We start from the raw sequence: 27,751 nt of genomic DNA on the forward strand, positions 1-27,751 counted from the left end.
CTTTCGCCATCTAGAGGTGTGGAGATGCTTTACAAGTAAATTATGAAAGGCGTACAAACAGGCTATCCATAATGCATGCGTGACTTCTTTCTGAGCACTGCAATTCTATGCTTCCCGTAGGGCATTCATAGGCTACAGCTCACCATGTCTTTCCCTTCCGTACCCACTTTACCTCACAGAATTTCAGACACATTCTTGTAAAATATGGAGCAGGGAAAAATTAATACATATCAATAAAATGGACACCACACACACACACACACACACACACACACAGAGCTGAGTTCAAAAGCACATGCACACACACATACAAACACACACACACAAATACAAACTCTCTATTACAGTTTTTTCCTTTTTTTCCTATTGCTAACACACTAAAATGACATGCATAGCACGATTACTTAAACTTTTGGAGACTTGAGAAGAGGTTTTGCTCCCTGTGTGTCAAAACTATTAAACTGTGTGTCAGTTTAACTGTTAAGCTGACACACAGGGAGCAAAACCTCTTCTCAAGTCTCCAAAAGTCTAAACACATTTGCTTTACACACATTTTGCAATTTAAAATGGCACTTTGTAAATGCATTGAACACGGTTATTTGCATAAGACACGACAATCTGCCATTTCAAAACACTGCCATTCAAAATGACACTACATGCTACACACTGACTTGTTTGGTGAAAAATAAAACAACTAAATGTTTCAACGGCATGTGTGTGTATCTGCAAATATTTCTGTGCATGTGAACAATCTGAAGCATATTCTACAATTTGAACTATTTTATTATTATGGAAAAGCATACCAAAGATGAGAGTGCTTTTCATTATGCCCAGTGTGTAGTTGGTTAGACAAAAATCTGGTAATATAATTGAAGTGTGTGCCATTTGGTGCAAACGTTTGATTTTGATAATGCTATGTAGTTTTGGTTGCAGTGCTTCATTTTGCAGGATATATGAGGTATTTTAAAAGTTTGGGTGTGTGGTTTTGTGAATTGTGTTAAGTATATTGATAAAAACCAGCCTCGTTTGTAAAATTGTGTTTTAGCAATTGGAAAAAACTGTATTATACATAGGGCTACAACACACAAAGCCTTGACCCTGGAGGGTGTTTTACCATTCATCTCATAGACCACGAGTTTGAATTGGCCTTTTTAAATGACACATTAAAAATCATTTTAAAGGCATTTACATGCCCAAGGGCAGAGGTAGGGTAGGCCTAATGGTGGTGATGTGTGTGTGTGTGTGTGTGTGTGTGTTTGTGTGTGTGTGTGTGTGTGTGTGTGTGTGTGTGTGTGTGTATGTGTGTATGTATGCGTGCATGCTGGTGAAGTTTGCCATCTAGCCTTGCAAAACATCAGTAGCCAGCTGCCACATTCACACCCATACTTCTCCCATTTTGTTTGCACATAATTCTGGCTATCAGCCAGTAGATAGGCTAAGTGTTTTAGTATGACATGGGTCAACCTCAGCACTCACAAGGTAGATGATAGAAGCGCTAGGTTATCCTTATCAGTGCTGTAAAAACATGTCAATCAGTAATAGCTCCAGTGGGTTTTGATGGGGCTTTATTAAGAAAAGAAAAAGGGAAAAAATGTTGCACCATTGATATGCGGTAGTGAGAACAGGCGCGCTCAACTTCAAATCTCACAACAATTTCGGGTGCGAGTTAAAAAGTGACAACTTAGAATAGAAAAACCGCACTCTGAAGTATATTCTCTTTACTTATTTATTAATGCCATGTCCACAGACGCGTTTCGGCCTAAGCTGATTTATTATGCCATTAATAGTATAAGTATAAGTATATATACTTTTTTGATCCCGTGAGGAAAATTTGGTCTCTACATTTAACCCAATCGGTGAATTAGTGAAACACAAACAGCACACAGTGAACACACAGTGAGGTGAAGCACACACTAATCCCAGCGCAGTGAGCTGCGGCTGCCCCAATAAATAATTTTTCTATTCTAGGGCACCATCGATATGCACCATTGATCATAATCTTCTGTGTCCTTTTCGTGATTATTATTACCTTAACCATTTTGTTAAATAATATTTCGATACTTTCACCAATTTCTTTTCCATTATGTGTTCCTCTGGGCTTACTTGAATATGTCCAGATAGATTAGCAGTGTTGTTTTATAGCAGATCTGGTTTGTTTCTTTCCTACCTTTATTGCACATTTCTTTTGTGTTATTTAGTGAAAAGTAGGACTATGGTAATGGCTCAATAAAGGCTGTATAGATGTCAAAACACAGCCATTTTCCTGTTTATAAACTACAGTACCCATCATGGCCACAGGGAGGAGTATGAGTCTTAAGATTATTGTCCATCCAGAAATCCACTATAGTCTACAGCATTGCTCATATAAGTCCAAAGTTCAAGTCCAAGTGTAAATAGATCCGCTTCGGTAGTTTCAGAAATCAGATCTAATTACTGGCATAATATTTAAATGCTAAAGAAAAACATCCCAGGCATGAACATTAGATGGACAGTGATAGCTGAAATCTATTTATAAAGGCATCCTGGTTGATAATTACAAACATTTGGTTCTTTTAACAGAATATAGTAGTTTTGTATGAATTACAAACATGTAGCTAATTTCATTTGAACATATCTGGGTGCAAGTAGCCTCGATGAACATGCTTCCTCGTCCAAACATCCCGTTACATGTAGTGTATTTGGTGGGTTGAAGTATCTGGCATTGAGTCTGGAAGTTTCCATCAGGGAGGCACATAGGGGGTCACGTTGCATTAGAGTGGGTCTGTAAATGACTATTGCTTGATGTGTGGTGTTTCCCTCTATAGGAGCAACTCAGGAGTGGGTCACACCCTACACACTGCCTAACACACACACACACACAGCTATACATTTGATTAATCCTCCTACAACACACACACACACACACACAATACACAGCCACACTATAATACTTGCTCTGTCTCCCTCTCTCTCTCTTATTCTCTTAACCCACTTCTTTCTTTTCATCTTTGTGCTGTGTTCCAGAAATGTCATCTGTACTCAGGTCAGTGGAAGCAAAGCTTTGCCCCAACACATCCTCAGGGTTATTGCCCAACTTGTCTTGGCCCTGCAACATGTCTACATGTGTCTATGGGGGTTTGTTGGTGGCTTGGTGTGTATCCAGAATGGGAGAGGGAAAGATCATCTGCAGTATCTTTGTGTGTGTGTGTGTGTGAGAGAGAAGAATTGACTATATTGATGTTTTCCTTTACATTTGCATTGAAGCAAAGATTGCTAGGTTCTCAAAAAGTGTATTGATATCTTTGTAATCAAAGCACCAACATTATCTCAGTAAGAACTTATATGACAATTGTATAAGCCTATTATCATTTATGACTACGTGTTACTCTTAGACTTAGACCCCTTTGAAATAGTGTGTCAACGCTAGTAATCCCCCCCCAATTAATCGTGTGCCTAAAACTTCTGAAACTGACTTTAAAAAGTGAAACGATGCGCTAGAGGGTTGCTTTGGAGGTGGGTGATCTGTGCCTTCCCTGGCGCGCTCATCTTCAGCCGCGTTTCCCTGTCTCTTTAACAGATGCAGCCCACGCCTCAAAAAGCGGCTTGTTCCGGCTTCGCCCCTTTACATCCTTATCCTTGCCCCTGACTAAAAAATAGTACCATATGCACGTTAACAAATTAAGCTATTATTCGTGTAGTGAAACAATGGTTTATCCTTTTTATGTATTTCAACAGCAATTGCGGGACCGTTAAATCCTCAGTGCGCCTGTGGACTATCCGCTGCTGATGCGCGGACTGGCGGAGTGATACCGGCTTGGACTGGGTCCTCCCGGTTGTCAAATCATGGGAGTGTACCTGCCTGGGCCAACATGTCGTTAGTTAGGAGATGAATACTGAAATTAGAGTTAATAGCGTCTTTGTGGTAATGTGATGCCAGAACTTCGTGCGTCGTGCAGGACCATTCTTATCGCTGTGGAAGGCTTTCATCTGAATCTGTGTTTTCTTTGCGCACAAGATCGTCACTAATGATGGATAAAACACCAGTACTCAGCCACTGGGCTTGAGGTAAGTGACGAGAGACGCGACTTTTTACGGATCAAAGTGGGCTAGTGTGTCTGGAGTGGTGAGCTAAGCCATGTCGTGTCCTATATTATTATGCAATATTGGGAGCTAAATAATTTATTTAAGCCATGCAAATAATGCAGAATCCCTAACGTACCCCTCTGTAGTATATATCTATGTGGGGTACCACTCGACATTTCTCAGTTTACATCTTCAGTGCTGCAAAAATAGCTCAAACTGCTTGGAGCTGCAAGCAAAGCTTATATTGGTGTCAGACGCTCCAGTACTTTCGCTGCACAAAATTTCCAGAAAGGCCCGTTGCGTTGCGGAGTCCGACAAACGATGCAACTAGAAAGCAAGGAGCGAATGGATACCGTACAGCTGTTTTGCCAATTCTCAGATCGTAGCCTAAATGTATCAACGACGCAGCTCGTTGTTATAACGACAGCATAATTAAGAAGCGCGCACTGTGAGTTAGCTTTACTCTACTTTCAGATGCTTTGCAGCACATGGAGTTAAAAAATAGCATATTTACTGAAAGAAATGAACAGTTTCAGTAAGCTTCAGGCGTCGACATATGCGTTGTTGACATACAGTAAATACTGCTGATCACTACTATGGCGGAATTGTAGTGTTCGATTTTTTAACAGGCATTCAGAACAGTTATTATTGCACCAGCCCAACTATCACTGATACATTACACTTCAGTGGCGTACATCATTACTTTTATATAGCCAAAAACATGCCGCCCACCGTACTGTTTTGCGCGCCTTATGTACGCTGGCGATGGCTGGACCAGCGGACCCTTGCCTCTCGGAGTTTGTGGCTGTTGTGATCCAAAGCACTACTGTTTATTTGTCTGTGTGGATATGCCATGGCTCACGGACACAACTTAAAAGTAGCCTAACAATGTTCTAACTTTTGTTTGTAAGGAATCTGAGTCATTTACTCATTTGTTGTGCATAGCCTACATACACGGAACTAAATGCGGTCTTGGAAGGACACATTGTGGATGCCATCTGCACGCACACAAAGACGTCACATTGTAATGTCGATGCCGGAAGTTGCTGCTGAGATTATTATCTGTCTAAAACATCCTGAGGTTCACTGGTTCCATAACAAAATGTAAATTAAACGTAAGTTCTTTGTGCGCAGTGTGAGCTTCCCATGCACGCACAGAAATGTGCTCTTGCGTCTGGTGTTTACAAATACTTCAGAGTGTTTACAATAACGCAAACAACCCACTCCCAGTAGTCTATCTACGATCTACCTACGATCCTTGAAAGTGATCTCTCCACCAAGCTCCTGTCACATGAATCTCAAAAGAGAGGCACCACCATTTGTTGCTCACCAAATGGTGTATGTTAACACTTGCGTTGCAATCACAGCTTACACAGTGGTCACAATCACTCACAGCTTACTTTATCTGCAAATTATCGGCCTGTAGCCTGTCCATAGGTTGTGCAAATTGAAAGACCACGTCTGCTCTCTCTGGTTGTGTTTTTAAAAACATGGGTTTGTAGTTTTGCAGCACACTGGCATGAACTGCAGGTGTTATGTGTCTTGTTGCTGGCATCAAATATGATGCTTACCACGATTAACACCTCGACCAACCGTCACACACAGACAGTGTTAGAGAAGGACTTCAACAGATAGAGGGATCATTAGAAAGAGAGAGAGAGAGAGAGAGAGAGAGAGAGCATACAACACTGACTCACTTCTGTCAGCTTGTTTGTTGGCTGTTGAAAAGACAGAGCTCGACTCAGGCAAGCCCAGCTGTCATGTGTTGTGGGTGTTGGTAATGACATGGGAGCTGCTGTGTGTTGGTGAGTGAACAAGCTGTCTGTGGTTGTGAGGGCCTGTCATTATGTTTAACAGAGTGTGTGCATGTGTATGTAAGTGTGTGTGTGTATGTGAGTGTGTGTATGTGTGTGTGCCTGTGCAGTTCACCACTGGGAGAGCACTCACTGCGAGTGTGTGAGCGAAGGTGTCTGTCTGAGCCAAGTGGGGACAGGATGTACTAACGTCGAGGTCATGGTCAGAATGACACGCTCGCTGAGGGTGACCAATCAGAGAAGGGGGGGAATCAAACCCCCCCACTCCATGTGCTCACTTATCCAACAGTTGTGGCTTTGTAGGGGGGTGTACGCTGGGATGGGGTGGGGTTTAGGGGGGTGGGTTGGTGCCAAGATGTGGGAGGGAGAGGCGGGGTGCTAGGGGGATCCCAACACAAGGGACTGTCCATCACAATGTTCTGTTTTCCCCCAGGATGGGATGCCTTGTTGGGTTAGGTCTTCGAGAACCAACCCCTCCCCCTATATGTGCATGCAACCAAAGTACTTTTAGGCAAGTCCCTCCACTCGGCGGCCATATACCAACGTTTTATGGGCACTCATCGGGCACAGTCTTTGGGTCGAACTGCGCGTGCGCAAGGCTTCACGACACCAATCTTGCTCCAGCGGCGAGATCACAACACATGATTGGCACGATGTCTTCACAACACACCATATGATTGGCTCAATGTATTCACATGTCGACATTTTGCCGAGGAAGGGGTGGGATATGTGTAGACAACGGCCATATTGGCGTGACATACTAGCCCCATGCATTTCTATGAAGTATTTTTTGAGTGTTGTGTCTCCACATTAGAAAGTCTCTGATGCAACACACACACACAAACTCTCTCTCACACACACACCTCTTATTATTGTTGGAGAACATCAGGTACTGTTGGTGGCTGTTTTCTGGTATATAATACAATTCAAATAATAAAAAATGCAGTGTCATCTTTTAAATGCAGTGCAGTGTCATCTTTTCATACTTTAAATAGATATTCAAGGTAGGCTACAGTAGGACATTCTATTGTAAGAAACTAGGTTTCTGAGATTTTCTTAACCTTTTCAGATGCAGAAGTCACACAGAGGTGTGAATCATATTTGGATTAAGTGAGTAACTGTCATGGGAAGATTGAAATGTCAAAATGCAAATATTTGTAGAAACATCAGTCTCACTCTCATTGCATGTCCCTTGAGTTGACAGTTTTTGGGATGTGGGACGGGGGCGTAATTACAATGGTCACGAGACAGTGATACAGCCGTGGGCAGCCGTGGCCTACTGGTTAGCACTCTGGAGGGTTGCCGGTTCGAACCCCGACCAGTAGGCTACGGCTGAAGTGCCCTTGAGTAAGGCACCTAACCCCTCACTGCTCCCCGAGCGCCGCTGTTGTTGCAGGCAGCTCACTGCCCGGGATTAGTGTGTGCTTCACCTCACTGTGTGTTCACTGTGTGCAGTGTGTTTCACTAATTCACGGATTGGGATAAATGCAGAGACCAAATTTCCCTCACGGGATCAAAAGAGTATACTTATACTTACTTATACAAATTCTCTGTTTTACAAACATAGTGGCTACTCAACTTGCAAACAATGTAAAGCGTTAACTCTTTGTGTAAGTGATCTCTGTAGTTCAAAGAAGTGAATAAGCAATGGACTGAAATTACATTCTCTAGTCCGAGAAATATCTCGAAACTGTGATAGGCTGCGATACATGGTATATTCTAAATGTGTCACAGAAACGTGTTAATTTTCAATTGAGGAAGTAGTCACCGTGTTCGCCACAACGTGAGTCACCGTTGCTCGACCGTTTGTAGTCACGCGCGCCCCCGGGAACAAGGCGTCGCCAAAAAACTTCCCCAGGAGCGCGTTTTGTCACATGTGTTGTCGGAGACCTTATAGTTTAGTCACATGCGTCCCGGTGCGGTCGGCGGATGAGTTTAACTGGTGCGTGAAGCCAGTGTTCTTAAATTGAGCACTACTGCGGAAACATGACTCCAAACATCAGAACTGAGCTGTCCACGCGGGAGAAGCGATATGGACACTTCCCTCCGCGTAGTATTCGTGTGGTGCGTAAGTTTGACATTGACTTAATTGTCATCTCACAACTTTAACGATAGGCCTACTTTGATCTTTACATTTTTTAAATGTATTTTTTTTATCTATTCAATTAAATTCAATTAATTAAATCTGTTGTATATTTGTTTGTAGTAGTCTCCTTCAACATCACATGGCACAGTCCAATAGCATGGCTCTCTCCTTTTCTTAGTGCAGACAGCATACATCATAAAGTTATTTTGCCTTTCGTTTGTTGATAATATAATGCTGTGTTTTGTGCACAAAAATTATGGAAGGAAAATGTTAACGCTACAAGCTGGTAAATGGAAGTGGAGGCATCTATGCTTTATCTAACTGCATTGCTGGGCCATACTTAACACATGGCCAGAGGCCACACTCAGTCACTAGTAATTCTCTCTCTCTCTCTCTCCCTCTCCTTCCTTCTTTCTTTCTGTGTCTCACTCTCATTCTCTCTCCTTCCTTCTTTCTTTCTGTGTCTCACTCTCTCATTCTCTTTCTTTCTTTCTTTCTTTCTATCTCACTCTCACTTTCTCTCTCATACACACCCTCTCTCTCTCCCTCTTTAGTGCAGCCCTGTCTGACAAATGATTGATTCTGAACAGCAGTGAGTACTCTTGCATAACTCACTCAGCAAGACAGCACAGGTTAAACAGGGAGAGTTGGTTAGTTGCATGGCTCAAGCTGCTTCCACCTCATGGGAAGATGGTGGACAGGTTGATTCTGCACATGTGCTTATAAAACCCTTCAGACATGCTATGCATGCTGGGAGATATCAGAAACACTTGTTGTGAGATTTGATCACCAGATGGTGAATGCTTAACGGTCATAACTGCAGTTATTAGTGGTCGCCCTTAAGCAGTCTTGATTAAAAAAAAAAAAAAAACTTGCATAATAACTGGGTGTGTCTGGGATGATTGTATTACACATTCTTGTCTGTAAATCAGTCGGGCAAGGACAGTTTTACCTTTTAACCCAGTGAGGATTTCTTGCTCCACTGCAGATAGGGGTGTGCTCCAGTTTTAAGTCTTGAGTGCTCTGCAGTGCATGCAATGCTTAGCACACCGACTATGGACAATCACAAGCCTGACAGGCACACAACATGCCCAAGGCTGGTACATTAGATCACTGATTAGATCTGGTATGCAGGAAGTTACCCACATGGACATGTTTGATGTGTGGTGGTTGTGAGCTTGTCCCAGCTTCTGCTGTTCCCCCTCCTGCTTCTTTCTCACTCTGCAGCCTGTGTGGAAGGACATAACAAGGGGAGGTGTGAAGTGGTATCTTGGAAGTAGGGGTGGGGGGGGGGCAGGGTAGTGTGTGTGTGTGGTAGGGGGGTGGGGGGGGGGAGGGGGGTCAGAGGATGATGTCTGTGGGAGAAGGAAGGGACATGAACCACCTCCCTTCCTGGAAACAGCTGATATTCACTGGCTCTAATCTGTCTTGTAAAATTACAGCTTGGAAAGGAAATCTGAGCTTGAATTAGAATGGTTAACCAGCTCTCCTTTGTGTGAAAATCATTTGAAACATCAAACCAGCTCTCCTTTGTGTGAAAATCATTTGAAACATCAATCATCAATTTGAATTGAATCTCTTGCCATCTTTATATTGTCATCCTCAGGTTAATTAACATTGTACAGTATGTAGTGGTAGTGGACACGAATTAGGCGCTGTGGAAAGAAGCATCAGCTAAATTAATTAAATTAATGTAAAAGGCTGCACTATTGGTTGGGGATTGCTAGGAGAAGTCAACCATATTAAACACATTTAATTGTCTTGGAAGCAAGGAGAGGGCCAAAACGATGGTGGATTATACTGCATAAACTACCTAATGACCGTATTGTAATTTAGAATGAAGCCTGAAGGGCTCTATCGGGTCGTTGTTGCCAGATGGGAAAGGAGGAGGGGTAGAGGAGTTGCTGAGTTAAATCTTCAGGAAGGTGACACAGGAAATAAGAAGTCCCAAGGGGGACAAACATGACTTTCATGCTTTGTAGGAGTGCATCTCTTGAGACGTTTTGTTGAAGTTTGGGTATTGGACAACTGTTGCAAACGAGACTTGACATTTTTACCTTGTCTTTATTGAATAAGGACACTTCTATGCATATCTACAAATACTGTGAACTGGAAACACGGTTGTTTCCTTCTTCATATGGAAATATCAGACTCTGAAATGACCACTAAAAAACGGGCGAGTCTGAGAAGTCAGAATGTGATGCAAACCATCCCTCTGATCACTCCCCTACACCCCCCCCCCCCCCCCCCCGCATGTTACGTTTCCACTTTGAGCTGGAGATTCAGGTAGACGTTGCTCACTTAATTCCACAGCCTAATCATAGGGTTGAAAGGGTTGCTCACTTAATTCCACAGCCTAATTATAGGGTTGAAAGCGGGCTTGTAAAATAGCATCTGAGCATGTTTTTGACAAACAAAAGTTTTTATACTTTCTATGTTAACATCAGAGAACAAGGTAAAATACCCTGGAAAACTGGTCCCTGATAAAGTTAACTGGCCTAATTAGTGAAAACTTGGCTTAGCAGAGTCAATGTAAAGCACACAAATCCCATTATCTGTGTATCCATGCATGCATGCAAAGCGAGCGAGAAGCTGAGGCTGTGACCTGCTGTGTGATTAGGCTTAGTGCCAGCTGGCTGTCCCGGAGCCCGCTGTTATCGTTACCTGCCCTGATTGGGGGCATTGTGCCACTAACTCCACTCCGTTCTGCTCCCTGGGGGGCCACAAAATCTTGGGTGTCTCGCCACAACGTTGAGTTCACACAATCCACAGGTCCTGCCCAGGGCATCCCTGCTATGCGAAAGGTCAGCTGGGGTCAGTGCTGTGCTTTTATTGTTGGCCGCAGTAGACCCCTGTGGGAAGGCAGGTCCGCCGCGCCTGAGACCCTCACAAGGATAAGACTTACCCCACGCTTCCTCTCTGAGAGGGGTCACGGTCACACATGAGGTCATGTGTGTAGGATCCATGCCATTTTTACTCCATTTTCGGTGAATGTGCTGAAGCGAATGCGTGCGTGTTGCACTTCTGTGTGTGCTTGTTGTACTACACCCAATTTCTGGATGCCTTGTACAGTAAATATACTGGACAACCTTAGCCATTATGTGTTTACACATTATACCAAAGAAATAAACAAAAGCAAACAAACGAATAACAACCCAACTCTGACTTCTCGTTTTTCTCCTGCAGCTGCTCGTGAGCTGCTCTCAGGGTGTCCGGCGTGCGGCATGCGTTCTCCCTGAGCGGCACAGCTCCCCCCGGAGGCGCCAGGATGCCGGTGCAGGCGGCCCAGTGGACAGAGTTCCTGTCCTGCCCCATCTGCTACAATGAGTTTGACGGCAGCGGCCACAAGCCCATCAGCCTGGGCTGCTCGCACACCGTCTGCAAAACGTGCCTACACAAGCTGCACCGCAAGGCCTGCCCCTTCGACCAGACCGCCATCAGCACCGACATCGACCTGCTGCCCGTCAACAGAGCCCTGCTGCAGCTCGTCGGTGCACAGGTGCTTGTGTGTGTGTGTGTGTGTGTGGGGCGTGTGTGTGTGTTTTGGGACTGATTGGAAAAGGTGTTGCAGACGTATGAAATATTACAAACAAGTACAGGGCACTGCTGATTTTGGTGAGGTGTGTGTGTGTGTGTGTGTGTGTGTGTACACGCACGCGTGTGTGTTTTGGGACTGATTGGAAACGATGTTGCAGACGTACAGAATATAACAAAGAAAAATACAGGGCACTGCTGATTTTGGTGTGTGTGTATTGCAGGTCCCTGATGGTCCGAACGTGTCCTTGAGCAGTGCAGTGGACAGTGAGCACTATGAAGTGTGCAGGGCCTGTGTGGAGGAACTGGCCCTCTACCTGAAACCCATCAGTGGAGGTAAAGGTAAGCTGTGTGTGTTTGTGCGCATGTACCGGTACATGCATGTCTTTTGATGTGCACTGGCTTGTCTTTATTGATGTCACTTTCATTTAGTATGAATGTATTAAAGTTGCTACTGTGTAAGTGTAAGTATGTGAGAATTTATTGTACAGATGAAATGTTTTCTAATGTGTGTATATATATGTTTATATGTGTACATTTGTCTGGCAATGTGTATTTTAGAGATTCTTTTGAATGTGTGAATGTGTCAGTGTTTGAACCATATACATATTTCCTTGTTTTATACATGTGAATATATATGTCTGTGTGAATGTGTCAGTGTTACCGTATACATATTTCCTTATTTTATACGTGTGAATATGTATGTCTGTGTGAATGTGTCTGTGTTTGAACCATATACATATTTCCTTATTCTATACGTGTGAATATGTATGTGTGAATGTATCAGTGTTTGAACCGTATACATATTTCCTTATTTTTATATGTGTGTGTTTGCATGAGCAAGGGAGACCATAGATCACCCTCTGTTGGAGTTGGTGTGTGTCAGTGTGTTCCTGGTTAGATGCTAAATACTCTCATAGCACTCATAACAGCCCCCGGCAGAGTACAAATGCATTTCCTGTTTTTCTGCACATTTGATTGACTGTGGTCAGAGTGTTTGCGTCAGAGCGAGCGAGACAAGCGGCACGTTGCGCCGACCATCAAGGAAGCACTGGGAGTGAGACAACGACATCACTTCCTTTCACACTCGCTCAAGTTTCCTTAAAGAAGAAAAAAGACCAATTTAAAACAGACAGGCTAGGGCTGAGTCAGAAACCATAAAAATGTATGCTAGTAGTGACGTGCTTGCTGAATGCCTAAGACACTCATCAGGATCTGCGTGCGTGCGTGCGTGCGTGCGTGCGTGCGTGCGTGCGTGCCAGCCAGCCAGCCATTATATCATATCACTGGCTCTGTCAGTAAGGTTCTTCAGTAAGTTGTGTGTGTGTCTGTTTTTGTTTGTCTGTATGACTGCTAGTATACAACATAGAAAGCGCACACGATAACACCTATTGGGTCACCCATCACTCTGTTCTGTTGTCTCCCTGTAGGCGTGGCGACGCTGAGCCCGAGTGCCCTCAGCCGGCCCATGCAGCGGAAGCTGGTGACGCTGGTCAACTGCCAGCTGGTGGAGGAGGAGGGTCGCGTTCGGGCCGTACGGGCCGGCCGCTCCCTGGGCGAGCGCACCGTCACCGAGCTCATCCTTCAGCACCAGAACCCTCAGCAGCTCTCCGCCAACCTGTGGGCCGCCGTCCGCGCCCGCGGGTGCCAGTTCCTCGGACCAGGTATGTGCCACGAAGATGATGAGCGGTCGACCCTCACACAAAGCTGATTGCACGCTGCCCCAACAAATGCCAACAAACTCCAACATTACAAAGGTGGCAGTTGTTGGTTTCAATCTTTAGAATTTTCAGGAAATCTACATCAAACTCCACACTGCCAAAACAGTAATAGAATTAATAGAATTTAATAAAAATGTTCAAACTCTAACAACTCCATCCGACAATTAAGACCAACAAACACTGACTGATGGTGCACACTGACTCGACGGTTGGTCTTTGTTGTTTATTAGTGTGGAGAAATGCCTTAAAAGGTTGTACTATATGATGGAAGTACTATATGTATGGTTGAGTTTACTTTGACTCGAGGAAATAAGAAAGACACACTGAAGTTTTCAGAAGTAAACTGGTTAGCCAATCCGGTGTAGCTAAACCTGAACTGTACCCTTCATAGGGGGCCTAAAACTGTAGTTGTGCCATAGCATCAGGATAAGTTTGTTTGTTTGTGAAGTACGACAGCAGGGAATCAGGGATTAATTATTGGATGTCATCACATAGTCAGTTGCAAATAGACCTCTGAAGTTCCCCTACAAAAAGGCTGCCATCTTTGTGATCTTGGTATCTTTTTTTTTTCTTATGGGAAAATAACATGGGGGGTTTTGAATTATCGAACCTGGTAAACTCTTGCGGGGACGAAGAAATCTGAAATGCAGACGTTATGCTCAACACACTTTTGTCCTCTGCCTTTGAGTTGCTCCTGTGATCTTTGATACGTTAAGACCGCAAACATAGATTTTTGCTACCCCAGAGCTAACTTGCAATGCAACTTGCCTTAGGTAGTTAGCGTCAATTAACACCCGAATCTCCTTATATGGACAAAGATAGCAGCTTTGGTTCTTTTTTGAAGGCGAACTTCAGAGGTCTATTGAGCATTCACCTTCTCTTCAACATAGGTGGGCAACTCTGGCTTCAGAAAATACCATGTATTGGCTCTACCTGTGCACAGGTGATTTCACTAATCACTTGATCTAACTGGTGGAAGGACTGGTAGGACTCTTACGCTTTCTGAAGCCAGGTTTTTCACAACCAATGTGGAGATAGACGTTTAAGGATAAAGAATGGCATTTGGAAGCCCAATTTGACTTGGCAGTGGAACATGAAAGAGGTCTGTCTTGTTTTTTGCCCATGTGTCTGTCTGTGTGTGGGTTGTGCTGCTGTGTTTGTTCTCCTCTCTGGCTTGGCGTTGTCTAGTGATGATTACTCATAGGGCAGATTCTGAGTGGGGGGGGGCTTTGCTCTCTCTCAGATGATCTCGTTGTGAGTTTATCAGGTCTGAAGACAACAACCAGTCTACCCCGTAGATGTCTAATCCTCTTGCATAGCCAATATACAGTACTGTATGTTCTGTTCCATCAAACATTATGATAACGTGTGTCTGTGTGTGTGTGTGTGTGTCTGATTTATTCATTCCCCCAGCCATGCAGGAGGACGCTCTGAAGCTGGTTCTGCTGGCCTTGGAGGATGGCTCGGCTCTGTCCCGGAAGGTTCTGGTTCTGTTTGTGGTCCAGAAGCTAGAGGCTCGCTTCCCCCAGGCGTCCAAGACCAGCATCGGCCATGTTGTGCAGCTCCTCTACCGGGCCTCCTGTTTTAAGGTCCGTTAACTGGCCCACCACACATTTACATTTAAATAAACATTTATTCATTTAGCATTTTTCTTTTATCCAAATGCGACTTACAGCGACTTGGTTACATGCATCCACTTGCACACACACATGAAAAGTTCAATGAGTTATAAATGTATATGAAGGCTCATCCCATTCCCCCAAAAGGCCATATGTGACTCTTGCCAATGCTTGTTGAATCTGTCAAGTGTCTAAGTTCATGCAGCTGAATCTCAGACACCCCTGTGTGGCATTCTTACTTAGGGGAGCGAAATGGTGTGTGTGTGCGTGCGTGCGGAGAGGATAGATGTTGGTGTGGTTGACATCCCCCCCCCCCGCCCTTCACCCCCATCCTGTTGGCCTCCCACAGCTAGTGGGTGGCTGAGCCCTGGAGCGTAGCAGCGGCCAGGCAGGGGCAGCTCTGGGGGAACTGAGCGAGTGGGTACAGACAGTCCTAGGCAGCGCCTGTGCTAATCCCTGAGTCTAAGTGGCCAGCCAATTACAGCTCCCAAAGGCACAGTTTGTAGCAAATTTGTTGATGGTCTCTCTCTCTCTCTGTGTGTGTGTGCGTGTGCGCGCGCGCGTGCACACACTTGGGTGTTTAAATGAGCTTTGAGGGACTATTTGACCCTGTTCAAGTCGCAAGCCTTATAAACCTGTCAGAAACCTAATGACCGTATCCACATGTGTTGGAAATGAGTGGACAGATGATAAGCTTGATGGGCCTCTCACACGTTTATAGATAGACTGTACAGTGCCTCCAGATGCACCAGGCAGCAGCCTTCCTCTGTAGACCGTGTGGGATCTGTGCTTTGCCCTACAGTTTGTTTACCTGTTTTGTGTGAATATTCATTTGTGGAAGTTGTTTTTGGAAACGGGTTTGATTTCGACCGTGTGTGTGTGTGTGTGTTAGATCTTTTTGAAATACAGTGGCCGCATATTTTGGAATGACCCAGATAATCATGGCAGTTATCTCCCATGTGTAGGTCTGCCCTTTGCAGTGCCTGTAGATACGCGAGACTGTGACGTCTGTCATTGCCTTATGGGATGGGAATTGTAGTGTGACCGCACAGCACACTTAATAACTCTGTGTGAATTGATATGAAGTTTGCTTTTTTCGACGCTAGCTTCCTTTTTCTCAACACGGCTTCAGTTTTTTTTTATTCTTGCCAATGTTTGGACTGTAGTCATGTCAACACAACCTTGCAGGGAAAAAAAATGTTGCCCTAATCTGACTTCCGCAAAAACAACCATTCTTTAGTTGATACGTGAAAGCTGCATATTCAAAATATTCTTTGGCTTTGGCCACAGTTGAAATGAAGGAAACCCGAACTCAAAAATGTGTATAGATGTTATCTTTGGTCTGTGTATGTAGGAGGTGGTTGGGTAATATTTATGTAATGGACCTTTTTAATGTAATGCCCTACATTTTGAGTCCAGCTCTTTGGGTAGTCTTGTGTGCATTTAGAGGTTTGGTGGTGTGTCTAGTGATGATTACTCATAGGGCAGATTCTGAGTGTTGGGAGCTCTGCTTCCTCTCACCTGATCTCAATGTGAGTTTATCAGGTCTGAAGGCAACCATCATGACTTCATATTACTCTAGTACTCTTTATCAGTGTTCAGAAAGTCGTGAAGAAAGCAAGGTATCAGTGGAAAACCCCATAATAAAAATGACACACGCATATAACAGTGAGGTAAACAAAAACCTGATATTGCTTTTCACCTCCCCGTGGTGCTACCTGGAGTTTAATAATAAGGTTTGATGGATTGTTTCTTTTTTAGTATTGCATTAAACACAAAGACTGACTACACACACACACACACACACACGAATGGGTTTTGTAAATAAAGGTGTGCGTTTTGTCTCCAGGTTACCAAGCGGGATGAGGACTCGTCGCTCATGCAGCTGAAGGAGGAGTTCCGCACCTACGAGGCACTTCGACGTGAACATGACGCCCAGATCGTCCACATCGCCATGGAGGCCGGGCTCCGCATCTCCCCCGAGCAGTGGTCCTCGCTGCTGTATGGAGACCTGGTTCACAAGTCCCACATGCAGTCCATTATCGACAAGGTCTGTGCCAGATCATAGGGTGTTATATTTTACTTGTTTTGAAATACAAGTTATATATCTCCTATATATGGACAGGACAGTGGTTGGATTCGAACCTGGATCCCCAAGAGCACTGGTTAGGCCCGTAAGTGCTGAACACAGATGCTACAGCTATGCTACGGCTCTGCCGTTTAGACATTTTTACAGATAAATGGATCAGTAGATGTGTATACATTATATATTATTATTGAAGAAGAGATTAATTTGAAGGAAACAGAGGCAAAGTTAGAGCTGTGAGATCTTTTTGTTTTTGTCTTTGTGAAGAAAAGGAGACATGAGGTTAGTTAGTTCATAGGATCCCTACATAGTCACAGTACCAGCATCAACAGCATGGATATAGTTCATAGGATCCCTACATAGTCACAGTACCAGCATCAACAGCATGGATATAGTTCATAGGATCCCTACATAGTCACAGTACCAGCATCAACAGCATGGATATAGTTCATAGGATCCCTACATAGTCACAGTACCAGCATCAACAGCATGGATATAGTTGTGACCAATCTTCATCATGTTTACAATATGTTTTTTTGCCATGCTGCTCCATTATACTTATAGATAAATGCACCATCGTGCGTGCGTGTGTGTGTGTGTGTTAGAAGTCAGGAAATGTGCCATGTGTGTTCCTCCCCATCCACATTTTGAATGACTTCCTCTTCCTTGTTTAACACGGAACAAAGCATTGCTGGGAATGTAATGTCCCGGTTGTAATTCTAGGTCTATTTCTGTAGTCTGCGGTTGGTGGTGTGTCTAGTGATGATTACTCATAGGGCAGATTCTGAGTGTTGGGAGCTCTGCTTCCTCTCACCTGATCTCAATGTGAGTTTATCAGGTCTGAAGACAACCATGAAAGCCACACTGAAAATATCTTTCACACATTTGGGGTTAAATGATCTATGCAATAAGAACACACACTTACCAGACAGTTCGAGTAGAGATGCAACTCTGTATCCTGACTGCATATTGCATAAAAGATTGCATATCTGTCTCCGCTTGTGAATTATTATTGAACTGAGGGATAGGAATTGGTGTTTGTGCATTCTGTTGCGTTGTTTGTTTGTTTATTATATATTTGTGGATTTGTGGTTTTCACAGCTGCAGTCGCCCGAGTCGTTTGCAAAGAGTGTCCAGGAGCTGACGATCGTGCTGCAAAGGACGGGGGACCCGGCCAACCTGAACAGCCTGAGATCACACCTGGAACTCCTGGCCAACATAGACCACAATGCAGGTGAGCCTTGCTAAGCAATAAGCCATAGGTGTGCTCACATTTGGGAACTGTGTTGTGTTTTTTTTCTTTTTCTGTTTGCTTGCAGTCTTCAGGTACATGCATTTGCAAATTTACACATCATTCATTTGTCCTATGTATGATGAAAAAAAATAGTCTCTAAGCTGCAATTTCTTTATATTGTTTGTTTGTGTGTGTGTGTAGATGCTGCACCTCCAACCTGGGAGGAGTTGGAGAGTGTAATGTTGGCTGTGAAAGTAGTAGTCCATGGACTGGTAGAGTTTATCCAGAACTTCAGCAAGAAAAGTCACGAAACGCCCCAGGTAAGACCTCACCACTCTCCTTCAGCCCATCATGCCTAGAGCAGAGACGGTCAGCCATACATGACCGTATCTAATCAGCACCTTTATCAGTCAATGCTTTTTGCCAGTTTCTCTTAGTTCTTTACATTACATTACATTTGGCTGACACATTTTTAACCAAAGCGACTAACATGGTAAACAGTTTAAGTTTTAAAGCAATTCTCTCAACAATTTTAGGACAATTTAAAATTCTATTGTACAATTTATAGTTCTATTGGAGATAGATTTGTAATATTACATTTATGGAACTTTTAGGTTATGGGCCATTTCCTCTAATGCATTACATTTGAATCCTGTGGAGCCCCCAAGAGGACATGGGCAAAGACTTTCTTTTTTTTTCTTTAGAATCCAGCGGTCTTGGTAGTGTGTGTTTAGGAGGTTGGTGGTGTGTCTAGTGATGATTACTCATAGGGCAGATTCTGAGGGGAGAGCTCTGCTCTCTCAGATGATCTCAGTGTGAGTTTAACAGGTCTGAAGACAACCACATCTCTCTTCCACACACTAAAGACCAAACTGTGACTTAATGACTTTAATCACTTTGTCACGGCTGCACCATCTGCAATGCTTACATTATGTCTCTGTTGTATCCTATTGCCATAAAGGTCTTAACTCTGTAAAATAAATCACACGGTACCAAGAACATACGCAATTTAGTCAACTTCACTGGCTCTTTTGTCAAAAAGAGGACTTTTTGTTTCTGACCCTGCTGGAGTAATTCTCATTTTTGTCAGGCAGAGGTGGTAATCCTGTTCAGACAGGCTTTGAAGAAGGGTTTGCCATTTTGCCTTGGCTTGCTAAAGTTGAGCGTAGAGGGCTGCAGAGCAAGATAGTGAGTTAGTTGGAGAGCAGGAGAGAGCACACTCTGGAAACCCCTCAAATCTCAGACAGGAGCAGAAACAAGGACTGAAAAGGGTCATGGAGTTTTTTTCCTTAGTGTAGTTGTCTGAACAACTGTGTAATCCTGCTTTGTGAGACGGCTCTCAGTGTAATGTTGAGGTGTGTGTGTGTGTGTGTGTGCGCAAAACAGGATGTATGCCAGATGTCAATGCATACTGTACAGATAAGAGTCTGTTTCAATAGTGTGTGTGTGTGTGTTGGTTCGCTGATCTGTGTGTTTTTTTCAGCCACAGCCGAACAGCAAGTACAAGACTAGCATGTGCAGAGACCTACGGCAGCAGGGGGGCTGCCCACGAGGGTCCAACTGCACTTTTGCCCATACTCAGGACGAACTAGAGAAGTGAGTAGGCACAGACATAACACTGTTGAATATATACATATAGAAATGCACACACGTGCATGTGTGTGTGTGTGTGTGCATACAACCACACCTAGTCTGAGGCGTGCAGGATAAACTGCAAACTGGAGAGTTCAGCAGGTATAACGCAGTAGGACACACACACACTCATCCATACACTCGATCTGGCACAGAGGCTGGCATATCTTTAGGATGAGCTGGGAAAGAGTGAGTGAACGCACACACACACTATGTGCTCTCCGCACATGCATGCATTTCTCCTACTGACGTCTTTTCTGGACATTCCGGTCTTGCTCTTTGGGTAGTTTTGTGTGAATTTAGAGGTTTGGTGGTGTGTCTAGTGATGATTACTCATAGGGCAGATTCTGAGTGTTGGGAACTCTGATTCCTCTCACCTGATCTCAATGTGAGTTTATCAGGTCTGAAGACGACCACCAATGCTTTTTTAGGAGATTGTACAATCTTTTAAACTTGTCACCAATTAGTGATCATAATGAATATGTGAAGGTAGGGCACAGCAATAACATAAAGCCTTCTGTCTGACGGACACACACACTCTGGAGAGCAACACATGGTCAGTGCACACACCTGCTGCCACCGTACACTTGTTCTGCTGCCACCATACGCTTGTTCGACTGCCAAGACAGTCAGTCCATTCTTTATGACGGGGGGACAATCAGTGCTTACCGTGATTGTTCACTGCCATGGCCATTGCAGACTTAATGAAGGATGATTGTTATTTTGTCTGTCTGCCAAAGATCATGCAACATGTATACTGTGGATAGATAGATTGGATAAATAAGGTGACTGATTGAAAGATCAGTATTATACATCTTTAGCTTTTATGGGTAGATCATGCACTGTGTATTAAATGATAGATGAATGGTGGATTGACCATAAGGGCTCACCACAGATGGATTTTAAAATCCAGTAAGAGGTGCAAGCTCACCACAGATGGATTTTAAAATCCAGTAAGAGGTGCAAGCACACCATAGATGCATTTTAAAATTCAGTAAGAGGTGCAAGCACACCATAGATGGATTTTTAAAACTCAGTAAGAGGTGCAATCACACTATAGATGGACACACACACACCTACATGGGACAAGCTAAGAAGTGAGGGTACAAACATCACATAGGAGCACACGCATATGAAAACATGCATATGGACACACACACAAACACGTACACACATGTGCAGACATTGCTCTCAATTCCTCTTAGTAACCGGTAAACGGTGAGGCCAAACAATGAATTCACTCTCCAATGCAAGCATCACTTCCGATTCTCCCCTCTTTATGACCTCTTTATGAGTGTACAGTCCTCTCTCCTCTTTGCCCAGGTACAGAATGAGGAACAAGAAGCTCAGTGGGGCCTCCCGCCCCTTCCTGCTCCCCCAGGGGGTTATGGGTAAAGCGCCCAACTGTAAGGGGGGCATCCAGACGGGCGAGCCCTCTCTGGGGTGTCTGAAGGGCCCAGAGAAGGACACGCAGGCCCCTGACGGCCACTCGCCCACGCAGCTCATCCCCCGCGGTGCAGATGCACTGGATGACCTGAAGAGGACGCTACCCAATGGTGCCAACACACTCTCACAGTCCTCCTCCATTAACCTAGAGCAGTAAGTCATGCTGTTGTTCTACATTACATTCCGTAGCATGTCCACAGTCTAAAATCGAATTGCCTTTTAATAGTTACAAAGTTGTTTTTTTTTCGATTTATGCAATTACTCCACTTATTCACTTCTGTATTCACTTAACTTCAGTTGTGCTAGTTACAGTGGAATGAATAACAAAACAATGGACCTGTTGCTCTTTGTTAAAACAATAAGCTGTATGAAACGGGCACAATTTCCATTGTGGTTACTGGTGTGTTTTGGTTGTGTTTAAATGTATTTTTGTCGTCATCCTTTTTCCAGAAAGACTGTTTCCCCTCCAAAGACGCCCGTCAGCCAGACTCAAGCCTTACTCTTGTCTCCCAACGCCACAACCCATGAGATGGGCGGCGGGGCCTCTCCCAAGTCTGCCCACTTCCTGTTGAGGGGACACCCCGAGCTCTACTACCAGGACCAGCGGTCCCCTACATGTGACGTGCCCCCCTTCCAGACAGCCAGTGAGTTATGGCTGCTCGATTATGGCAAAAATGAACCCTATTTTGGACAATATTGAGATCATGATTATTCAATGATTATTTTGCAAAAATCCATTTTCTAAACTTGATAAAAAATGCCAGTAGATTAGGGTGAATTGATATAATTCAACAAAAAGCTAATAAAAATACTTGAAACTCTTCAACAACCTTGCTTTGCAACCCTTTTTCATTATTTTGTCTAGGCCACATTGTTCATAAAGTCTGTCAAAAAATTTCAGCTTTGGTCTGTGTATGTAGGAGTTGAATTGGCTATGTTTATGTAATGGACCTTTGTAATGTAGCACAAAAGATTTGAACAGTCATTTGAGCGTTCCTGTCTCTGTAGTGCATGGTGGTGTGTCTAGTGATGATTACTCATAGGGCAGATTCTGAGTGGGGGAGCTTTGATTCCTCTCACCTGATCTCAATGTGAGTTTATCAGGTCTGAAGACAACTACCAACAAGCTATTACAGTACAAACAAGTATAAATAACAACAAAGATTTTACTGAGTCAACTACTTTCGTGACAAATTAATTCTGGATCGCTGTGATCTACAAATGAAAGTGTTCCATTTTGAAGATGCTTTTCTTAGATGAATGGAAGGGGAGGATTTCCCCCCTTTTTTTAACCTGTGTACCTCACATCCTTATTTTGTTTTTGACGGTCATTTAGTTTAGCACTCATTTACACAGTCCCTCTCCCTTACCCCCTCCCTCTCCCCCACTCCAGGTAATTACTATACGTCCTCCGGCCTCCCCTCCAAACCCTGTGTGGCTCGTTTCCTGCGCTCTGGCAACGTAGCCGAGTCCTCCTATCCCCCAACGTCGCCGTACACCGACCAGCCATCTCTGTTGGCCACGCGGGAGCGTCTTGGCCCTCCATATGGCCAGCCACCGCCGCCGCCAACACCACCGGCAGCATGCGGCTCCCTTAGCCCCGGCCACGGGCACGCTCATGGCCACGGGCACGCTCACGGCGTCTACGCGCCCGTCTACGACAGCCGGCGGGCGTGGCGGCCGCAGCTGTACCAGAGGGAGGACGGCCGGAGCAACTCACTGCCGCCCGAGGTGCTGCACTCGAACGCCTGCCAGCCTCCCCCCACCAGGGAGCGCTATAACTCACTGGACAGCCCTTACTGCGGCTCCATGGATCACAGGGCCCCACTGCACAGGGTATGCGCACACACACACACAAGCACACTTATATACACACGTCACACGTAAGGGACAACAGAATGGTTTCACTGAACCCATATTAATACACACTTGCATGCAGCTATATACAGACACATACATACAAGGACGTTTCACAAAGAACGGTTGTCATAAATACTCTCAACTCTCTTCTGTGTGTGTGTGTGTGTGTGTGTGTTTTTTTTTGACAGACTCACCGTCCCGCTGTCTGCTCTCAGGACTCATATGCACGCGCACCTCTCGGCTACGAGGACATGATCCACCGTAAACAGGAACAGTGGGCGCATCACCATAACAACGTCAGCCGGCCCTCCCAGTCCTCACCAGTCTTTGCTGTTGATTTTTGTGCTGAGGTAGGGTGTGTGTGTGTGTGTGTGTGTGTGTGTGTGTGTTTTTGGGTGGACGAGAGCGAAAAATACTTTCCCTTTTAAGCGACCAACCTACATTTGTTTGTGTTATGACAGTGAAATGGCTTTGGGCTTAAGGCGTCTTCCGCTTTTCCCCTTTTGTGTTGTCATCTTGTAGCAGAATTTGTTAATTTAATTTCATCCCACATGCTAAGCTATTTAAAGTGTGACTGTTGCTAGGCAACGGCGTAAGAAGCTGAATGCGGACGCAACGGTAGCATCCTTAGCTCTGTGGAACTGAGAACCCAGAGCTCAGAACTCCAGATTCTCACTTCTGGGTTCGGTGTATATGGGACTGTGATGAGATGGAGGGCTTCTCAGAGCAGGATTTGGGGGATGTTTGAATGAGTTTGTGCAAAACGCTGAGTCATCTTCAGGGATGGGCTGACATTCACAGATCTTAGGGGCGGCTGGGTCACTCAAATTCTTTTTCCATTTCTCGTCTTTCTTCACCTTCTTAATTCTCTCCTCCTTGTTTCCACTCTTTAATCCCCACTTCCTTCAATTTAATTAATGAATTCTGTCTGCCTTGCTTCCTCTCTCATTTGTCTTGCACAATCTCTCTCTCTCTGCAGCAGCAGCATGCTGATGGTGTGGGCGGTGCGTGTGTGAGCTGTAAGTTGCGTGCGGAGGAGAGTCTGGCCCACTACTCGCCCTGGTCGTGTGGCTCCATCAGCCCCTTCGACTCCGAGCCCTATGCCAGCTCCATGTACAACTCCTGCTCGCAACACATGGTGAGTGGAGGACACACACACACACACACACACACACTACGTGTTCTCCGCACATGCATGCATTTCTCCCACTGACGTCTTTTCCGGACATTTGAGTCCAGCTCTTTGGGTAGTCTTGTGTGCATTTAGAGGTTTGGTGGTGTGTCTAGTGATGATTACTCATAGGGCAGATTCTGAGTGTTGGGAGCTCTGCTTCCTCTCACCTGATCTCAATGTGAGTTTATCAGGTCTGAAGACCACAACCAATGCTTTTTTAGGAGATTGTACGATAGCAATAACATAAAGCCTTGTGTCTGACGGGACACACACACGCGCGCGCGCACACACACACACACACACACACACACACACACACACACTGGAGCGCAACACATGGTCAGAGCTTGTTCTGCTGCCACCATACTTTTTTTTTTTTTTTTTTTAAGTATATTTTTTGGGGCTTTTTATGCCTTTAATTAGACAGGACAGTGGAGAAAGACAGGAGGTGAGTGGGAGAGAAAGTTGGGGTGGGATCCGGAAAGGACCACGGGGCGGGAATCGAACCCGGGTTGCGGGCGTACGGTGCAGGTGCCCCAGCCAGTTGCGCCACGGCTGGGGCCTGCCACCATACCACCATTGTTTGACTGCGAAGACAGTCAGTCCATTCCTTATGAGGGGGCGGGGGGGCGGGGGGGGGGGGGGGGCTATTAGTGCTATTAGTGCTTACCGTGATTGATCACTGCCATGGCTTTTATGGGTAGATCATGTACTGTGTATTGAATGATCGATGAATGATTGATTGACCATATGGGCTCACCACAGATGGATTTTAAAATTCAGTAAGAGGTGCAAGCACACCATAGATGGATTTTAAAATTCAGTAAGAGTGCGAGCACTGTTTCACCATCTTCTCCTCCTCCTCCCTCCTACACTTCCTGACGGCTGATGCCCACCGCTTCTTTTCTAATCTCCACACACACACACACACACACACTGACTGTTGCAGACCGAAATAAAAACATAACTTTTTGTGAGATTTTTCTGCTGGGAACACCAAATATTTGAACTTATTGCATAACATTCAAAGTCAAAGTCTGCTTTATTGTCATTTTCTTCACATGTCAAGAATTTGACTTTGACTTTGACTTTGATAACATTCACTTGTAGAGTTGGAATAAAACTGGCTGAGAATCCAGGGCTCCAGAGAGCAAAAAAACCTTTGCCCAAACTTCAAATGTCTACCAAACATCTTCACAAACTTATCCTTGAACATTTACAGTAAATGGGCAGTGTCTAGACATCCAAGAATGATCCATTCTCTAGTTGTCAGTCTTGTGCTTGTTTATTTATTCAGAATATTTACATTTAGTCATTCAGCAGAAAATTTTAGCCAAAGTGACCTGCACTGCTGTAAATGTACCCGTATACATTTTTATCCAGTGTTTTTATTCCAGTTAAGTTCTGTGAACAGTGTCATTTGTGCTCTGGTTGCTTGTCCTATGCTAACGTAACATGTTACACGTATGTCTTCTTTGCACATGGGCCCAGGTGGAACAGCGACGGTGTCGCTGCCTGAGAAATGGCTCGTTCAGCTTCCAATTCCTGACCACAACTTTGTGAGTCTACTAACTCCCACTCACTGTACTTTTACTTTGTCTTTTGCCTGTGCCTGCAGCAGGATGTAGAGAGTGGCACCGGCAAGCGCTGGCTGCACATGTTTGAGCCGTACCGCCGACTGAAGGAGGAGGACCCCATCATCCCGTTCGGGGAAGGACCCATCATCTCCAAGTGGGGGGCCATCTCCCGCGCCTCCCGGACCGGCTACCACACCACTGACCCAGTCCAAGCCACTGCCTCGCAGGGCAGTGTCAACACCACGCCTGTCAACTTCAGAGGTTAGCCAGTCATAAGGGCGCACGATTTTAAGATTTGGACACAGAGCCAAACCACTGAATTGTATTGTGCTGTACAAGACACATGGCACTTGTAAAAGTTCAAGAGGTCCTTGTAAAGATTTTTAGAAGGACTTTGATAATGGTTCACTTGTTTCTTTGTAATGTGGAACCATGTTCCAGTTTGAGTGTAGGACAGTTCCTAAAACTATAAATGTATAAGCCTGCTTGGTTATTGGTTATGCTCCAAGAGGCTGAGATATTGAAATGTATCTGGGCATCCATCTTTAGGGGCAACACACAGGTCAACTGCTTCTGTGTGCCGATGTCACGGCTGCTGTGATTTGAAGATTCTAGAAGTGGTTTCATGTGAAACAGCAGAGCAGTGTAAACAGATTTGTGATATTTTTTTTCACACCCTCTATCCTTCAGAAAAAACAAAACAAAACAAAAGCCAGTGTGTTAATCAAGCAGAGAGCTCTAGAAAATCTGCAGGTTTTGGTTTGCTGTTGAGTAGATGAAGGGAGAGGGAAAGAGACAAGGGCTGATCACTAAGCAGGACTCCTTTCCCTCTCTGTGTGGAAGGGTACCACTGTGCATATCAATGAAACTCTCCCTTTCATCTCTCCAAAAGGAGCCGTGCTCAGACTGCCTTCCACTGAACAAACGCTGTACTAAACAAAACCTCCATCACCCACACAAATCCACCTCCAGCCTCTGCATAGTCAATAAAGTTATTGTGGTTTGTTTATATTGTTGTTTATTTTATAGATAGAGAAATAGATAGAGAGAAAGATAGATACTTTATTCATCCATCCCAAGGGAAATTTTAGGATGACTCATTTATCAGGGTTACAGCCTCCTTACCCTTAAGAAATATTTGGTTTAATTTAGTTAAAAAGATCCCCAATGTGACTTGTATATTTTTTTTATACTAATTGTTTTCTCAAATGTTGTGTACTTCTGCAGATTACAGTCCCCACATTGGACATGGAGATTACAGATGGGGTCCGCGAGGTTCTGACTCGTCCAGCCACTCCAGCTTCTTGGAGAGGTGGGTAGAACCTTAGGCCATACCAGAGGTGAAATATTATATATCATTAAATATGTTAGATTTTACTATTTGGTCATTGTGTGGACACACTTAATCAGATGGTTCCTGTAGTTTGCAATTGGGGGGAGAAAAGCTGTTCAAAGCTGAAATGGGATGTTTCTAAAGTTTGTCATCCCATCTCTGATTCCCAACATCATAGCTGTGCTACGCATAATTTCGAAAACTCCTCACACTAGTTTCCGAATTAAGCTAGATCTAGATCTAGGTCATCATTGCCTATTTCTAAGGCTAGATCTAATCTATGCACCTGAACTAGCATCGGAAGTGCTGCGCCCTAAATCTGTGCATGCATTTGCAAGGATGTTTGTTATCCTGAGGTAAGCAGCCTGATTTAGTGCCATCTGGTGGCCCTCCATTGGCCCTGTATGCCAGAATGGCTATAAGTGAGCCAATGTGGAGAATGTGTGCAGGTGGGCACTGTGTGACTGCTCTAAATATGGGCAAACTGTTGCTGTTGAATCTCTCTCTCTCTCTCTTTCTCTCTCGGCTCAGTGTTGTATTCCCCTGTTGTTCTGCAGTTGCTTCCCTCCTCTC

The 27,751-nt window shown here is 44.5% G+C and overlaps 1 protein-coding gene across 8 annotated transcripts in view; it reads left to right on the top strand.

The window, feature by feature from the left end:
* Positions 1-3,478: 3,478 nt before the first annotated feature.
* rc3h2 (ring finger and CCCH-type domains 2) overlaps positions 3,479-27,751 on the top strand; it is a 29,948-nt gene continuing 5,675 nt past the window's right edge. Inside the window, exons 1-16 of one of the 8 annotated variants that reach the window (XM_076284191.1) lie at positions 3,479-4,044; positions 11,149-11,461; positions 11,721-11,838; positions 12,927-13,160; positions 14,631-14,806; positions 16,686-16,886; positions 18,024-18,156; positions 18,358-18,476; positions 19,640-19,752; positions 21,091-21,387; positions 21,685-21,878; positions 22,628-23,070; positions 23,283-23,444; positions 24,074-24,232; positions 25,887-26,106; positions 27,073-27,157. In XM_076284191.1, the coding sequence (XP_076140306.1) occupies positions 11,231-11,461; positions 11,721-11,838; positions 12,927-13,160; positions 14,631-14,806; positions 16,686-16,886; positions 18,024-18,156; positions 18,358-18,476; positions 19,640-19,752; positions 21,091-21,387; positions 21,685-21,878; positions 22,628-23,070; positions 23,283-23,444; positions 24,074-24,232; positions 25,887-26,106; positions 27,073-27,157 (2,885 nt within the window). In that variant the 5' untranslated portion in view covers positions 3,479-4,044; positions 11,149-11,230. Of the gene's footprint in view, positions 4,045-7,543; positions 7,941-11,148; positions 11,462-11,720; positions 11,839-12,926; positions 13,161-14,630; positions 14,807-16,685; positions 16,887-18,023; positions 18,157-18,357; positions 18,477-19,639; positions 19,753-21,090; positions 21,388-21,684; positions 21,879-22,627; positions 23,071-23,282; positions 23,445-24,073; positions 24,233-25,886; positions 26,107-27,072; positions 27,186-27,751 lie in introns of those variants that run through there. The other 7 variants (XM_076284197.1, XM_076284196.1, XM_076284192.1 and 4 more) reach the window with 7 other exon arrangements.

Source organism: Alosa pseudoharengus, unplaced genomic scaffold (genome assembly GCF_046254945.1).
Source record: "Alosa pseudoharengus isolate Yale_2024_CS ecotype anadromous, Long Island Sound unplaced genomic scaffold, YU_APseudo_1.1 YU_APseudo_1.1_scf_14, whole genome shotgun sequence".
NCBI classification, from domain to species: Eukaryota; Metazoa; Chordata; class Actinopteri; order Clupeiformes; family Clupeidae; genus Alosa; species Alosa pseudoharengus.